The sequence below is a fragment of the Apostichopus japonicus genome, chromosome 20 (assembly GCF_037975245.1).
Source record: "Apostichopus japonicus isolate 1M-3 chromosome 20, ASM3797524v1, whole genome shotgun sequence".
NCBI classification, from domain to species: domain Eukaryota; kingdom Metazoa; phylum Echinodermata; class Holothuroidea; order Aspidochirotida; family Stichopodidae; genus Apostichopus; species Apostichopus japonicus.
Window position 1 is genome coordinate 6,498,597 of NC_092580.1, and position 18,671 is coordinate 6,517,267.

The following is an 18,671-nucleotide window of genomic DNA, read 5'->3' on the forward strand; positions in this document are numbered from 1 at the left end:
TCAAGATAAAACACCAAATAAAAAAGTAATGTGTGATACATAATATGGCTTCATATGTTTATCTGTCAGCTCCAGAATAACTTGGAACTGTACCACAACAAATATAACCTTCAGTAAAATGGCAACTGATACACAGTAGTGAGGGAATTTACCGAATGTTATATGTCTCTTTCATCCCTCCCCTACCATTACTCTTTCTACCTGCCTGTTCTTTGTGAAATGAAACCAAACGTATATTAACATTCTAAGTTCATTATAACATTATAATGTGTATTTCTATAGTAAGGTTAATGAAGTCAATTTCAGGTCACTGTACAAAGTACAAACTTATTTAGATATATTCAATTGTAAACAGTTTTGATTCATCCCTGTTGTTCTGTTGGTAACTAATTGGGCTATGTATATTTAGCTGGAAATATTTCTCTCCCCAACCACATAAAAAGATGTAATTATGTATTTTAAGCTCAGTCTATCTAGTAGCTGTTCCTGATAAAAATAGCATTGTTTTTAAGATGAAATCAAATACTTGCTGTTTCTTTCATCTGCGATGCATCATTTATCTGAAATTAGTAGATGATGGTAGGCGAGGTAGGGGATGTAGGGATGTAGGGATGTAGGGAGGGGGAGAAGGAGGGGGAGAATAGCCCTGCAGCTACTACTGCCACTCTAGTCAAACACACATAAATGAATGCAAAATAATCTTACAAATGGATATTTGGTTAGAGGGAGGAGGAGAGAAAGGGATTTTAGTACTACATTCACATGTACACACTTTTGACTATGTATATTTTTTTAACATTGAAGTGTATTCTTCTTTGATGTGATTGTACATAAACATCATGATATATCATTTAGATATGACTCATGTTTGTTATAGTATGGAAAGAGAAAAAATATCAAAACAGTGTAAGATAAGCAGCACAGAACATTGAATTGCATAAAGATATAAATATTTACATTTCTCAGGGTAAAGGGTACTCTCTGCCAACGTTATAGTTTGTCACAGATCTACAAGATATTAATTTATTCCATATGCATGTGCGTGTTGGTTTATATCAGCAATGATAGCTGGAAGCAGTGTATATAAACAATGCAGTGTACATACAATGTAAATTAGAGTCCTTGAAATGGAGAACAAATTCAAATAAATGTCTTTGAAATGTCACAGGTTTACTAGTTACTCATTGACAAGGATCTTTCTATGTGCATAACCTGTTAAAATGTTCTAGAATTTTCATATTCTTTATTTTCCAGAGAGTTGTAAGTATAGGCTATGCATAGTTAGGAATTTAATCTCTGCTCTTTTAGTTGTCAATATGCTGTACTACAAATTTCATTCTATAGACAAGATATACCTCAGGCTTCTTGGAGCTTTGTTCATATAAACCATTTAAGCTTCTAGTTTTCAGATCTTTGTCCATTCTGCATCTCCTTTTTGTACACAGTATTCAGCTAGTTCATTTAGTCTGTAAATCGGTGAATGCATGCATAGTGATTCACTTTCAGTGGAACCTTATCCCCATTGTAGCTTTACAAATAGTTGCCTGGTTTTAATAGTTACAAATATGTTAACCCAACACACTGTGTATAATAGCTATTCAGGACTGCATGTTGGCAAGCATTGTATCTCCAAGGTTGTCACATACAATTCTGTTTTACAAACTGAAAGATTTCCAATTTAACTTGGAAGTTAAAGGCTTCTTTTTCAACTGTCGCCTGGCAATAAACTTATTATATCCCTTCATATGGGATTAGATGTAATGTGATTGTAAATACCAATTCTTTCTCAAATTCTTTGATGAATATCAGCGCCTCTCACTGAAGGTTGAATTTAATAAGGAGTGTTACATAGGTTTCTGTGCCTGGTATTCAATGATGCTCCCAGGACTACAATCAAGTTGGCTATACATATATGGAATCCACAAGCATTTCATTTTAGATCATAAATATATATGTATTTTCCTTGATTTTAATGTTGCATCTAAGAAACTGTGTGCTATATTAAGTCCAGCCACTTTGATTTATGTTTATGGTAACTTTAAAAACAAACAACAACAAAAATAATAAAACAGTGGCATTGATATCACCAACAACTTAACAAAGATATCTTTATATTGTTCATTAACAACACAAAAGCATTACATCTAAAGTCATCCTTTTCATATATGACATTTATATTAGAAAAACTACTAGTTAATAAACTCCTGTTTTTCTGAAAATACCAATTATTGGTATTTTCAGAAAAACAGGAGTTTGCTGTTACCGGTCGGAATGTTTGGCATTTATATACATTTTGTTAAAACCTAATATTTTTATCAGGTTATTTCCTGGAAGCCTGGTAGTTGACATCTCCTTCTCACAGGGGAATATCCTCTGGGATCACAAATGAAATAACTTACTATGACTTATCCCTCAAACCCTCTGTCCCTCCCTCTCCCCACACCCTCCTTGCCAGAAGTTCATTTATAGTTGGAAACTTAGTTCTGACGTTATAAAGTCAAACACTTAATGCCAGTCCCAAAAGTCAAATTAACTTACATGTTTCAAAGTCTTTGACATTACAGTAACTTGAGATATTTACTACAATTTATGGACATTTCCTTTACAATATCAATTAAACTACCCACAATAATCAAAACTATTTTAAGGGTGGAACTGCTCTTTCTTTGGCCTTTGCATGTATTTCTGTTACTATGGCAACATTATTTGCCCAATTGTAACATTCCCTGGTAAGTTTTAATTCATAAATATGCATTTGATCAAAAGTACATCGCCCCATTTTATCATGCGGGAGTGCCTCATGTGGGAGTGCTGAATTACAATTTTCAAAGGTTAAATATTTGATAGGGTCTGGTTGGTTGTACAGTGCTATGTTTTTGTCATCATTGTTTACCCATAATTTAACACTTTCAATTTCCATCAAGTTTTCAAACGGACTGTCAAACGGCATTTTTGAATTAATATTCAGATATTTCAGACATTGACCAATGATTCTGTTTTCGATATTTTGTTTTGTTAGCCTCTAGTACTCCCCACTCCCTCCCCATTTATCAACCCCACAAAAAAAAATACTAGTAGCACAACTTTGCGTGGACCTAATTTTTTTGCCTTAAGATGCCTCAGAATGTACCATTTCACATCTACAATTCTATTTTTTTTTATAGGGAGGAAGTACCCCCAGACCACTCTGCATGGGAGTCAGGTTCAGTGATCCCAGGGCCACAACCTCTTTGCTAGGAAATCCTGGTTCTACCCCTGCTCTGTACACTGACTGCTTAGGGACGTCAAACCGACTCTATACTAATTAAAACAATTAGAATAGGGGTAAGACTAGTTTTCAAAGAAAATTGCTGAAGCTAATTTTTAAGTTTACTGTGGTAGCAGCTGGACATAATTATAATGGTTTCTTCAAAGTTATATCAGCTATGTTTAAGACTGTCCTTCATCCTGCTTCCATTTCCTATTTGGCTTGCTATCATGAAATTTATCTCCGGCAATTATTTTGCCCAAAGGAAATGGCCTTATAGGATGCCCACAAGGTTTCCTTGAATGGCAAAAATATAAAACGGAAGGTAGTTTGGACCAGTGCCAAGGAATTGGTTACAAACCATTACATAAGTTGTAGGAATTTTGTAGGCATTTGGAAAAAAGAAGGATAACTACTACCTGAATGCTTTTACAAATAGTCACTTGCAGAATACTTGAAATTATACCACTTCTAAGAGTCACATGTAAATTCCTTATTGATATGCCAAACTTAAACAAAGAAGGGAAAAATTGAATTTTGGTGATTTGATTAAATTGATTTCATTAAATTAAGCTAACTATCTGGAACAGTTTACCTCCAAATAATTAATAATATAAGCTCCTCAGTCCACTTAACTAATCGCTAATGGTTAATTGATCATTGACAAATATCTATTACTCAAGTCAACAACAGTGTAACCAAGTGTGAAATCAAACACCATTTGTCTTCAACAATTTTGTATCATAAATGGTAATTGAGACCATTGAAGTATCTAATTTTCGTATTGCCTTTTGCATCTCTTCTGGTGAACTTACTTTCTTGATGATTTGCTAAAGTATAAGTATACTCCTGGTACTTTGGTGAAATGTCAAAAGGGGATTTTACATAGTTTGACTAATTTTGTAATTGTTTTTTCATCAAATAGCTAGTATTCTATTTTAAATCAGAACATGGAACTTAGTGACATCAGGTTTGATATTTGATCATAACCTTTGATAAGTCTTATGATCAAACATAGTATACATTATGTTAATACCAGTGCAATGTATCTCATTGTCCAGTAAAGAATAGAAAAGCTTGATTCAAACTGTAATTCTTGTCAAATTTGATCAACTTATTGATGGAGGGATAAATATTTGGAATTATCAACCCTGCATTATTGCATTTTATACCAGCATGGGGGCAGGTCATTTTGTATATAACTTTACTGAAGGGCATGTTTAGAGATGTTGACTGCATACCTGGTATCAGTTACTCCTCTTGCCCCTTAGGAACCAGTGAGCATAATACCATCCTAATACCTCTTAGCTGTCAGTAGTGATCATTGTCAGGGGCAGTGCCTAAACAACGGTAAAGCCGTTGACCTAAAAGTAGTTAAATGGAACTGCCAATATGGGAAAGTAGACCTCCTGGTATTTTTGTTTTTTTTATTTTTATAATTTTTTCTTTTTTTAGATAGACAATTGCCAAACTCTTGGAGTAGCAAACTGATATATCCATTTGAGTTCATGTATTCTTCTGCTTCTCAAATGTTCAGTTTCATTTCTACTTCCATGAAAACAGACATATCACAGTTTATCTGATAAAAACAGGATAGCAATGGTATTGGTAACATCAAAACAAATGGAGTGTAAACAGGTGAAAACACAATATTGAAATTTATATAAAACAAAAGAGTATTTGTAATATGATGTGTATTCCAGCTACTTCTGGTTTTCTAGAATGTTCTCATTCATGTCTGCTCCCGTAATGAACATAGAAATGTTATTTAATAGCTGAAGTTTGAAAATGAATGAATTTTATTTTCTACACATTTCACTATTACATTTCACATGCACATTTCATTATGTTCAAAACGATTTAATTTAAGCAGGGTTCTTTGAAGTCTTCATTTTTACAGTTCTGTAGTACTATACATTAGGGTAACTGCAGTAGCCATTAAATAATTAGCATATCATATGTGTGCTGAAAAGAATTTTTATTGACTATGTAGCTGTAGTTTTTCTTTTGAAAGTGTACCTACCATAATCATATGTGAATGAAAATTCATTCTGCTAATGATACAATTATATTTTACAACCTTGTTTGGCTAGCTTCCATCAGTTTTATTTCTTATTAAAAGCTCCAAATAACAATAGTTTAATTAACTTACACCTTAGGAAAACACTTTTTAGCAGTATTGTTCATTTTCTTTGAATTAATGTGAATGAAATTTGTCTGCAATACAAATATTGCTTTGTTTGATAAGATCTCTTTTCTTTGGATTGATTGACAAAGGAATTCACAAAAGAGTATTGACAGATTTGCAGTTTAAGGCATAAATATATCCTGTTTGACAATTATTCAATGTAAAGCATTCTGCATGTCTTGCTGACACCATGTGTACTTGTAACTATGGGCTTATAAACTTAAATTGCACAGGTATCAATAAATAGGATTTGATACCAAGTCTTGTGTTATTTTTAAGTCCAAGCTTGGATTTCTTCTTACAAATCTATTGCCTTGGATCCTATCTGTTATTGGCACTTGTTCTATTTTGTGTGGTTTTTCCTTCTTGTAGGGGGATCCAGTATACCAATGTTTGGGGAACCAATGCAAAACAGTGGTTAACCAAAAGGTTAACCACCTTCACCATATAAATTTCCCTGGCTGGTTTCCTTACATTTGACTTTTATTAACCAAATATGTCAAGTGCTACGAAAATGAAACTAAGCATAAAAAATTAGGAAGAGAACAATCACAAGATCTGAGATATATCTCCTCACATCCCTATCATTCCTTACAGAATCAGAAAATAAGATTTATGGCTAATATCAAATTATAAAAAAAAGAAGATATTCTTGAAGGCGCTTGAGATTTGGCTGTAAATGTCAGGTGATGTTAAAAATAACTTAAAAATATGCTTGGTTATGTGATCTGATATTTATTTTTTGGAGATAGCAAGTGAGTTGATAATGTGCTTGGGAATGACAGTTGCATTTTTGGATAGATTTGTTAGATTGGCCACAATCTGGTGACGAGGGATCAGTGAAGGAAAGGAAAATTACCTGAGCACATCAGTATCAGTGACCTTCACAGAATTACAAAATGTTAGTGGGGATTAGTTCTACATTCCTTACTGATATAGGTATGGATATAATGAAGCTCTATGGAGGGCCAGAGGCAGATTTAACATTTTATGAAGGAGGGGTGTAGCCTTAGGTTGTTAAACACATCAAATGGTGCATTTTGGGTATATATGCCCCTATACTTCCTGGATCCACACATGAGGGCATCATGGGCTTAGAGGAGTTGTCTAATATTCCCTGTCTGAATGTAACAAAATATCCCCAGTGACTCCCATATCTCAATTAGCCCCCCCCCCCCAGGTTACACATGCCCCTAATCTGAAAAAAAATCTGTATATTGAATACACCAAAATCCCATCAGGTTTATTGAAATTGCTTGCTTAAACTTTAAAGGTTTCAAATGACGTCAAATTTTTTGGATGCAAAATTTTCTGCATTAGAATACATGCTTTATATGAAGCAAGTAATAGTTGACTTGTACACAGATCATCTGGTAAGATTGAGGTGTACCTATATGTGTGCAAAGATAACCTGACTCTCCCAGACGAAAATAATTCCTGGCTTTTAAGCAAGAGTCAAGAAAACCCCGGTTTTCCCTGGATATCCAAGCTTTATTCCTGCCTCAGGTAGCCAGGAAAAGCCAGGACTTTGAAAGTCCAGCCTTTTCCTGGCTTCACCCAGCCTTACAAGTCCACACTAGGCAGGAAAAGCGAGGGCAATGCTGTCCTGGCTAGGCAGGAAAAGCCAGGACTTTGAAAGTCTAGCCTTTTCCTGGCTTCACCCAGCCTAACAAGTCCACACTAGGCAGGAAAAGCGAGGGTAATGCTGTCCTGGCTAGGCAGGAAAAGCCAGGATTTTGAAAGTCCAGCCTTTTTCCTGGCTTCACCCAGCCTCACAAGTCCACAATAGGCAGGAAACGAGAGTGGAATGCTGTCCTGGCTAGGCAGGAAAAGCCAAGCTTGCCTTTTACCCAGTATTAGCTAGTTGTAAGATGGTCAGCTCTTACATAAAGTTTTCTTTTGTACCATAGTTTTACTTGTTTATTAGTGCAGTGCTCACTGTACAGAGGGCTATACATTTGTACAGTATATTTGTAAGTTGTTTTGTGGTCGGGGGGGATTAAGATTTCTCTCTTCTGGGTTGCTTAGCAACTATCTTTGTTCTTCCTGGAAATTAGCTCTCACAGGAAAAGGGGTCTGTGTATATATATTATAGGGACAAAAGAGTTTTGTGAGGGTATATTAGCAGTTGGCCATGAGTATTGGAGCAAGACAGTTGCAAAAGAGGAGAAATATAGTTTTAATGCTGGATAGTTTGTTTTAAACCTTAATTTACAAAATCAAGTTACTGTAGTCCTTATTATTTTTTGGAAGGAGTGATATTCACCTGACAGTCTGGCACGCGTTTTACTATAAAGGACATTATTTACTATAAAGGATATTACTTACTTAGAGGATATTATTTTACCGTAAAGGATATTCTGGGACACCATTTGTTTAACTGACATTATTTTACTGCAAGGATACCCTGGGACACTATTGCTTATTAATTAAAGGATACTATTTTGTTGGGATTGGACATTTATCATACAATTTATTCTGTTCAACTATACTGATGTCGTGGAAGTTGTTCTTCCTGGAAATTAGCTCTCACAGGAAAAGGGGTCTGTGCATATATATTATAGGAACAAAGGAGTTTTGTGAGGGTATAGGAAGTTAGGCAGTTGGCCATGAGTATTGGAGCAAGAGAGTTGTAAAAGAGGAGAAATATAGTTTTAAATGCTGGATAGTTTGTTTTAAACCTTAATTTACAAAATCAAGTTACATGTAGTCCTTATTATTTTATGGAAGGAGTGATATTCACCAGACAGTCTGGCATGCATTTTACTATAAAGGACATTATTTACTATTAAGGATATTATTTACTTAGAGGATATTATTTTACCATAAAGGATATTCCAGGACACCATTTGGTTAACTGACAGTATTTTACTGAAAGGATACCCTGGGACACTATTGCTTATTAATTAAAGGATACTATTTTGTTGGGATCGGAAATTTATCATACAATTTAATCTGTTCAACTATACTGATGTCGTGGAAGATCTGTACCTGATGTCACCAGCACGCCAACTCACCAGAACAGATTTATAAATTAAGTGTATTTACTTTAACATTTGGGTGCACCTCACGACTCTAAGTCATTTGATTTAATTTTTTGACTGGGCCCAGATCAGCTGTATATTGTTTGTTATTCATAATTATAATTTATTTTGATCCAATCCAGTTGAGTGTTCCATTTTTATGTGTCTTGTTCTGTGTTTGGTCATCACACCAAACCCAGAGTTCTCTGATCAAGAACAAACATTTATTTTCAGTGGCTAACACCCTTACATATAATTCATGATTTTAAGTTATGAAAATTTCCTATACCACAAACACACTTAAACCTCCTATAAGCTAAAAGTAACTGCCAACTAGCCAGCAAGATAATTTATATAGGGTAAGCATGGACACCTGGCTTTTCCTGGCTCCTCACTGATATAAACAGGGACCTGGCTTTTCCTGGGTAATCCTGGGTGTGCATACCAGGCTTTTCCTGGTTTTTCCTGGCTCTTCACTCACACACTAGAGACCTGGCTTTTCCGGGGTAAACCTGGGTTAACCATCCAGGCTTGTCCGGCCTTTACCTGGCTCTAAATGAGTTATATAAACCAGGCTTTACCGGGCTTTTCCTGTCCGAATTACCATTTTCAAACCCAGGAATTTCCCTGGATTTCCCTGGGTTAAATCCAGGCTTTTCCTGGCTTATATTCCAGGGAATTCCAGGGTTTTCCTGCCTTAAATTCGTCTGGGCTGCTCAGAATTGTGCAAAGAATTGACCCATCGCAAAATGGAGCTGATGTTCTTATATTTCGGTTTTGCCTGCTTTTTTGTCTTCTCATTTTCATTTCTATACACTCAGGAATTTGCACTTCCTTTATAACAGTTTGTGTTCTGACCAACTTTGTGTAGAGATGGATAGGAATTATAAGTACATCAATATTGTGTTCTGATGTTTAAACCTCCCAAAATGGAATTGTGAGAGTGACAAGGTGAGGACTATAAATCTGGGAGAGTTTGAATTGCTTCCAATTTAGAGAGAGTCAAGTAGGTGGGAGCCTGGAGAGTGATAGGTAATGTGAAGTTACTGATCAAGGAGGACTCTCTTCTTTTATCATCCCTTCATATTACTGCTTTCCCTTACCTATTCCCCTTTCACCCCTCCCACCTTTCCTTCCTCTTTTCCTTCATCTCTTTCATTGGGTATCCTTCATTATCCCCTTTATGCCCCTTCCCATCCCCTTCATGCCCCTTCCCATCCCCTTCATGCCCCTTCCCATCCCCTTCATGCCTCTTCCCATTACCCTCATGCCCCTTCCCATCCCCTTCAGCCCCTTCCCATTCCTTCATGCCCATTCGAGCCCCTTCCCATTCTCTTCATGCCTCTTCCCATCCCCTTCATGCCCCTTCCTATCCCCTTTATGTCCCTTCCCACTCCTTCATGCCCCTTCCCACCCCTTCATACCCCTTTCCCATCCCCTTCATGCCCCTTCCTATCCCCTTCATGCCCCTTCCTATCCCCTTCATGCCCCTTCCCATCCCCTTCATGCCCCTTCCCATCCCCTTCTCATGTCTTCTTTACCTTCCCAATCCTTATATCAACAACCAAAAGGAACCTCTCATGTTCGGGTGAACCGAGGACAGGAGAGTTGATTGTTACATCATGGAAAATGACTTTTATACATATGCAATAACTTTGTCACAGTTTTTTTTTTTTTTCTTAGAAGGGTTGGTCTGGTTATATAAATTTATCTAGTAGAGGGGATTTGAATGAGAGTTCAATTTTCCTCAGTATTGTCTTTTGAGGCTGAGTTAGGGATAATAATACTTCAATGTAAGATCCATTACACAAATCTGTTTTTGTTAGGTCTGTAGTATTCCTTCCACAATGAATGGTAACCATGAGTATGTTATCTAAGCTTTGATATTTTAGAAATGATAATATTGAAAAGAAGTAATACTGTACAAAGTAAATAGGATGTACTGCAGCAAAAGTGGTTATGAAAATATGGAACAACAGCTTAGGGTCTCCTTTTTCTCACCTGTATGTTTGAGCTCAGTATACAGTACTTAGACTGACTAGAAAGATATGGACTTGGGCAACTCTAATATTATAGAAACATACCAAGTTTATTAAGAAGTATGGTAAAGTACATTAGCTCATCAAAAGAATTCAGGAAAAAATGGAATTTTCATTGGTTGCTTAATGTCACTAAAAAAATGTTGTAGATCCCATGGACTTTCTGTACAAAATACCACTTAATTGGTTTCTATAGAATTGTTATTCTTTAAGCACTGGTTAGGGGGAGGGAAATGATGGTAGATTAAAGTAACGTATATCTTACTATACCAACTGATTGCAATGTTGTTCTAAATTGAACTGAAATAAACAGAACAATACTAGTTCAACATTAAACTTTGATATAAACTCTTCCCTTCCTTTCCTTTCCTTTCCCTTCCCTTCCCTTCCCTTCCCTTCCCTTCCCTTCCCTTCCCTTCCCTTCCCTTCCCTTCCCTTCCCTTCCCTTCCCTTCCCTTCCCTTCCCTTCCCTTCCCTTCCCTTCCCTTCCCTTCCCTTCCCTTCCCTTCCCTTCCCTTCCCTTCCCTTCCCTTCCCTTCCCTTCCCTTCCCTTCCCTTCCCTTCCCTTCCCTTCCCTTCCCTTCCCTTCCCTTCCCTTCCCTTCCCTTCCCTTCCCTTCCCTTCCCTTCCCTTCCCTTCCCTTCCCTTCCCTTCCCTTCCCTTCCCTTCCCTTCCCTTCCCTTCCCTTCCCTTCCCTTCCCTTCCCTTCCCTTCCCTTCCCTTCCCTTCCCTTCCCTTCCCTTCCCTTCCCTTCCCTTCCCTTCCCTTCCCTTCCCTTCCCTTCCCTCCCCTCCCCTCCCCTCCCCTCCCCTCCCCTCCCCTCCCCTCCCCTCCCCTCCCCTCCCCTCCCCTCCCCTCCCCTCCCCTCCCCTCCCCTTCCCTTCCCTTCCCTTCCACTCGGCTGACAGGTAACTCACAAAATTAAAACATTTACAGCAACTACAGCTATACACGGCTGACATATTTACTACTTCTATCCATTCAATGTAGGCAAATTTTGAAAAAGTGTAACTACAAAGAAAGGACTTTATTAGTAGTCATTAAAACAAAGTTTCAGCAGTACAAATAGTGGCCCTTTGATAAGAATGAGTATTGTTAGGTACCAGTTTGTACCATCTCACAACTTATCGTGTCACAATCAGTCTGCCAATGAAACATGTCCATTGATTAATGTTTGCCTGCGTGTCAATTGCATGGACCAATCAAAGTAGACTTTAAATATGCATATTGTATCTAGGAATAACTTTTTAATGTGAAATGTTAATTTCACCTGTCAGATACTTTATGGTGAAACAACCACAAACCACAAATGTATGGCTTTGTGATAATGTAGAGGATATGGTATATTGTTTTTAGCTTCACCTGCTTATGATTATCACAGAGTTATCACGCATTTCTGGCAGAAAGTATATTTCAAGGGGAATACCACACCTTCAAACTTATTTTCAATACCAGCTGATGGTTGATTATAACATTCTACAATGAACACAACAATGTAAATTGAATGATCTCTCATAAATTGTTTTACATCTCTGATATATACTCAACTGTATTGCAATTTTTCAAATAATGCCAAAAAGATTTTGATAGAGCTAACAAATTTGTTGCTTTTTCAGAATTCATTAACAAATTGATTCCCATTATGTGCATGTTCCGTATATTATTTAAACTATCAAGCTATAGAATTTGTACATTTGATTGATTGTAGCCAAATATTATGAATATCACAACTTAAATCCATTTGGAATTTTATAGATGACAAATAGTCACTAGTTGAAGAGAAAAGGCAAAAAAGTAAATAACACAAACAACAAACAGCTTAATATCCTGTAGCTTCCGGCCATACAGAGACATGGATCTTCAACTATATAAAGATACTAGACAGTAAAGGATATAAACAGCATTTTGTGGTTACCCACAGAGAGACATGTTAATTAGAGTATATAGCTAAATGACCAATGGAAATTACTTGGACAGATTTAGGAGATTGTGGATATAATAAGGACGGTGCCTCACAGGCTTAAGATCTGTCCACGATCAAGTAGATAGATATTGGTCAATTGATTGTTACCACCGACTTTGAAATTCATTCCTTATTTCAATTTTGTAATAAAGACAAGTATTAATTGCTTGACTTGTCACTTTGGTATGGTTAGAAATATACTGAGTCAGCAGTATTTGGGTTACATGTAAAGAGGTTTCAGTGTTCATACATGGTTACATTGGTTCTATATATGAAGAGCAGCTTAATGCTTCTTCAGAAGTCGCAAAGTGATTTCTCCATTTAGCAAGTGATTTATAAAATGAGACAGTAATGCCTGCCACCAGACTAATTAGTAAAGCTTGGGTAGGTTTTCAGTAATCAATGATTAAAGAATGTTAAACAGATTATTTTTTATCCTAGATGTTTTGAAAAGGCAAATTTTTCTGAAAACTAGTGCTGGTTTCGTCCAAATAGGCTGATAAGGTAATTGCCAATGGGCCACCAAGTTCATGGGCCCTAGGGCCAGGTGCTTCCTTGAACACTTCAAGGCAAGACATACCAACATTTCCTTTCCTGATTGTGCCTGCAACCCATAATTATGGAGGGGAGGGTGGGGGGGGGGGGCATATGGTGCCTTAGGACTCTTGATGGTATCAAACTGACACCGCTGAAAATACATGTAAAAGAACACATTAACCTATCCTTTACTGTTTTGCAAATCCTCATTGCAAAGAATAGTCACTTATCCCAAAAATGTATAAAATTAGAAAAACATTTGTTAGAACTTATTACAAATGATTATGGCATGTAAATGCTTTAACCACTGGATGGGAAATATATCTTACTCTTAAACTTATACAATACAGAAAATATAGAACAGCTGATATCCATTTTTGCTATGATTACAATGAGCAATCAATTACTGAATTATATAGAAACATAGATTTCCAAAATAAATTTGTAGGCCTTTACGTTCAGAGACAATACTAACAATCGGACATGACTTGCTATTTTTTCTAGACTTTACGTCATTCAGGTGCTTTTACTTTTGTCTCTTCATCCCAGTTTTTGTTTTCGTAACCTGGACTTATTATGGTCAGTTTCATTATTATAATTATTATGATAACTTGTGATGATTCATCCGACATTACTCATCACCCTCTCTGCAGGTAGGCTCCTTTAGTACCCTCACCTATAACCTCCTGTTATGTACAGTCAGTGTATATGAGATTGACAATCTTGATATGGTCAGTCTATATTTAGATACATGATGTACAAAGGCACAAAAGAGAAGCGTATGTCTGTATGAAATTAAGCATCGGTAAGAATTATTCTGGAAGCTATTTCTTGAGTCATTTCTGTAGTGATGACATGTATAGTCCTACAGTGTGAGTACAACCTTTCACATACTCTCCTGTTTCGTTGTTGTGGAGTTGAAATTTAAATCTAAATATGGCTATTTATAAATGGTTCTGTCATATAAAGATGATGTAAGATCATTTTGTTATAAGTCACAGAGAATGCTGAAAGTTGACTATAAATCTGGTAAGGTAGCTATATAATCTTGCTGTAAACATATAACACCAGGCCAGACCTATAACATTCTGCTAGCAACCAGTGAATGATCAGAGATCGTACGAATATTACTTTTCACATTTGAAATATTTAAACAGAAAATCAATGTTAATGTTGTTCTCATGGTAACTTACACAGCCTGACAGGTACATCAGCAGATACTTTAACAGTAGTACACTAATTGCTCCTTTGAGTTATATGAACTAAACTGCTATGCTATGCCTACAAATTCATTAGAAAAGTTCCTGCTGGTATGCATTGTAATATAATGACAGACAAAATGGCTTGATTGAGACAGAAATGAAAAGTGCCTTTAGTTTAGTACAGCAACAAACACTGTAACCAGCTATGTAAACTATAAAAGGAAAATGTTGCAATTGTCAAGGTCTATATATTTCACACAGTTTGATTATCTTTGAAACTCTTCTGCATACCATCCTGTAATGGTTGGCAAAATATTTTCCAACCTCCTACTCAAATTGGTTTGTTTTACTATTTCCTCAGTCAGCCCTCAGTAATTGATCAAAACATGCTATTCCGATATGTTGGCTGATGCTGATAGCTGTGGTCATGCACATCTGTGTAACCAATTTCTACTCAAATCAACAGGTTATGAATAATCACACTATTCATATGCTAATCAGCCCACTCTAAAAAATCAGTTCCCCCTACGCGGTCATCTCTTTTATGGAATCAACATGAGCTGTGGATTGCATTGTTGTTGACCCCATTCATGAATAATTCATTTATCATAGCCCTTCATGAATGTTGTTGATTATACCGCTATCCTTTATCCTGCAGTCAGCACTCAGGTATCTTTCCTGGCTTGGCTACTGTGGCACACTTTACTCCAATGATTTCACAGAAAACCTCATTTAATATTAAAATGAATAATTCATTTGTAACCTCGCCAAGAGTTGAAACTACTGATGCTAATATCTTATTTATCCTAGTCTGCTCTCAATTATCTCTTCTCTACTTGACTACCATGACACACTTTTATCCAATCATTTCACAGAAAACCTCATCTAATTGCCACATGAATAATTCATTTCAAAAGACCAATCACAGACCCCACTGACATCCTTGTTTGTGACTTTGTGAATGGCATAGTTGAAATATTTGTGCTGTCACAGCAATTCTTTTCAGCATGTGGGCTGAGGGTAAACCACAAGTTGTAGTAAACAACTGCTGTAGGCGACAGGTACAGTTATATTGAAAAGCTGTCTTCAGAGATATGAGTTTTGTTTGCTCGGAGTGAATTATGCAAGAAATTAAGCAAATATTAAGAAACACCTAAAAATTTTACATCCAGAAAGATACAGAAGATAATTGATCAAGAGAGTAAATATTTCTGGAATGTCTGTACTGCGTGCTTCCTGTGCATTTTGCTGGAATTGCATATGCAGGCTCTTACTAGCATGTCTGATACATTCTATCAGTTATTCACAATTTATCGTTGTGTTGAAAAAAAAGTGTCAGATTTGGTGGTTATAAATGTTCTGGACTGAGAGATGCAACAAACTGTCAAAGCAGTTCTATCCTCCATCATTCTGGCTAGTGCCTGTGCAGTTATTCAAGTAAAACATTACATGTATATAGCTAAGCCTGCTAAACTGTTTATATGTGGCACTCATGTACATGTGGAAGCTGCGTGTAAGGATAGATTCACCTCATTTGAAGATCAGAAACTACCAAACTTAGTGGTAATAACTGACCTAAATGTTTGTTATTTGAATAAATCAGTTGTGACAGATTAAGCCAAGTCAAATATAATTTGTCAAGTAAGAAAATCCCAGTCCTTGCATCCTTACTCTGGAGTTAATTGCAACACGTTCTGGAGTTAATTGCAACACGTGTTATACAAGAACAGATCACATAAAAGGAATTACAGTTAAGCTACAAATCAGGTAAAAAATATTATCTTTAAGACTAATACCTTTCTGAAGTATTTTTCACAAAAGCAATCTTGATATTTATTTTTCATGAATCAGTTATTTTTAAATTCCTTCTTTTTTTCCCCAGTAATCATTCCTGCTATCATTTCCTGTCTATTGTGCTAATTAAGCTATTAAGCATTTCTTCCGTAGACTATGCTAACAAATCAGACGTGAACGATAACTATAACCATTCAAATGTTTCCAGATAATCAGTTGATCTTTTCTAAGGGAAAATCAAGCCAGTGCTATCTCCTTAACAAAATTGTTAATAAAACTATTTATGGAATGTCTGGTTTGCAAGTGACTTTATCTTTTGATCTATTATTAAAGCACTTGACTTCTTTCATTAACAAAGTTACATCATGTGACGAGTGCAAACAATATAATCTTAAACACACTGTCACAGGTTTTTGATTCCTAGTTCCTTTTCTAATATCTGATATCGAGGGCAGCAAACACTAAAGCTTAATGTTCCAAAGTGATAGAGATTAACTTATTCCTTATTTATTGCCCTGAGATGGATGTTACAATACTTTTATCAATGGATCCAAGCTTCTATTTGACAATTAAATATTCAGAGTCTAAAGAAGTAAAAATAGCAAGTTTGTGTGTTTATTTTATGCTCAAGCCCTATACACTGCAGAATCATACAGACTTACATTACAATGGCAGCTGGGTTTGTCATACAGTAAAGTTCCTTAAAAGAAAAGTCCAGGTCAAAATTTCATTTTGATATATTAAAAAGGAACATAATCTAAGCATGCTGGTGAAATTTTCATATAATTACAAAAAAACATTTTTGAGATATTGACAGTTGAAGTTATCTGATATTCTACCAAAAGTGAACTTGAAGCAAACAGGTGTGATGTCATAGTTGCACACTGACAAATATTGTTTTGTTTTTTTCTTTATTTTTCAGTCTATTGATTTGACCTTGGATTGGATTGGATAGGGTTTCTAGTTTGTCTAAAGGGGGGAGGGTGGGGGGGTGAAGTTGATAAAATACCAAAACCTAGATGGACATTCACATTATTGATGCTACCAATTGTGGAGTATAAAATTAAGCGTAAATTTTAAAGGAAAACAAAACATAATATATCAGTGTGCTACAGTGATGTCTCACCTGTTTGTCCCAAGTTAACTTTTGGTACGCAAATTTCACCAGAATGCTTAGATTATGTTCCTCTCAAACATATCAATAAACAATTTTGACCTGGACTATTCTTTTAATTTATATGAATAGTTCCAAAGTGAGGGCAGCAACATCCAACTTTACTATTCCATGTACACTATGATAAGTTACAGTTCCTGTTTGAGGCATACCCTGCACAACACTGCCTTTATTTTCTGTGTTTTCATCTCACAGATTGTACCTCCAATATTGTAAGCAAATCTATATGGGCATTTTACCAGGGAGCTGCTGTTTGGCAAGTGATACCAAATACCAATGAAAAATACCATAGTTTCCATCTTTGTTACATCACATCTGTATGTACAAAGTTCATGAGAGGTGTTGATAGACAAGAAATTGGAATATTATGCTACTACAATTTATACAGCTATGGCTTTTTTTCCTGACGTGAATCTGAATCTGCTCAAAATTGGCATTTCTTCAATAAATTTTTCTCACCATTGTTTTATCTGATTGGTACCATACCTGTCCTACATCTGCGTATGTTGGCCTTCAACAGCAGAGTTAAAAAAACGGTTTGTAGTGATTGGTTCTAATTCAGGAAACATCTTCCATTATCTGTTTAGGTCCTCTTAGACTAATTATGTAATCAAAACAGAAAATGTGACCACATTTCTGGCTGATTTCCTTTCCCATCAAGTTCAGACCATAGCAATATTCATATTAATATTGTTTTCAAAGCATATTTCATCCTGTCTGTATCCTGTGTTGAGTCTGCACTTAAGGGCCACCAAGTTACATAATGAGAGTGGTAGACGTGGCAAGTCCCTGCAGATCCGAAATTTCAATCAATAAAATGAAGGTAAACTTCTTTTCTGCCTAAGATTAGTATTTAGTACTATTATTAAAAAGCAAATTGTGAGTTACAACAGTTTTACATTGGAGAGTCATCATTAATCACTCACCAATTAATATTAATTAGTTGACTGTTTTGCTCCTTCTGTGTGGATATTGTTTGATGGATTTCCCAAGAAATCTGAAAACTGATGATGGCAATCTGTATGAAGTTGTTGTTAGAATTTTATACTTTCTTGTGGAAGCTATAGAACACTGACCACTGAGTCTGTTATTAAACTTAGTATAGCGTAGTATGTTTGCCTAGCTGCGGTACTCGCCAAATACACTTTATTTGAATACAAACATGGTTATAACAATTTTAACTTTTCAATACAAATCAATATGAAACTAGAAATAAGCAATAGAACAACCACAAAGAAGCAAGTTGATGATTCTGACCTTTGACCTGTGTTCAGGAGGTTATCCGTTGGTCATCAGGTGGGTAGAGACTGTGGATGTACATGTGGACATCCAGAGCTTCCTGCTGGTCTAGACTGAAATATTTTATGGTTTGACAAAGCTAGCCACTGACATGGCCAACAGGTAATAACTGTGGTCTGTTGCCAAGCCAACACAAACCGTAAGTCCCAAAGCAACTTATACAGCATGGTCAGGGAGTTGTTGTTTGTTTGGTAATTTGATCAAA

At 36.1% G+C, this 18,671-nt stretch overlaps 2 protein-coding genes across 6 annotated transcripts in view; both read left to right on the forward strand.

Annotated features, from left to right (window-relative positions):
- Nucleotides 1–3,324, forward strand: part of LOC139961191 (uncharacterized) — a 234,028-nt gene extending 230,704 nt beyond the window's left edge. Inside the window, exon 6 of the mRNA XM_071960196.1 lies at nucleotides 3,165–3,324. Within this exon, the coding sequence (XP_071816297.1) occupies nucleotides 3,165–3,211 (47 nt within the window). The 3' untranslated portion in view covers nucleotides 3,212–3,324. The remainder of the gene's footprint in view (nucleotides 1–3,164) is intronic.
- The window catches only part of LOC139961180 (synapsin-like), a 545,708-nt gene that overhangs the window by 484,980 nt on the left and 42,057 nt on the right, over nucleotides 1–18,671 (forward strand). The gene's annotated exons all lie outside the window — the stretch shown is intronic.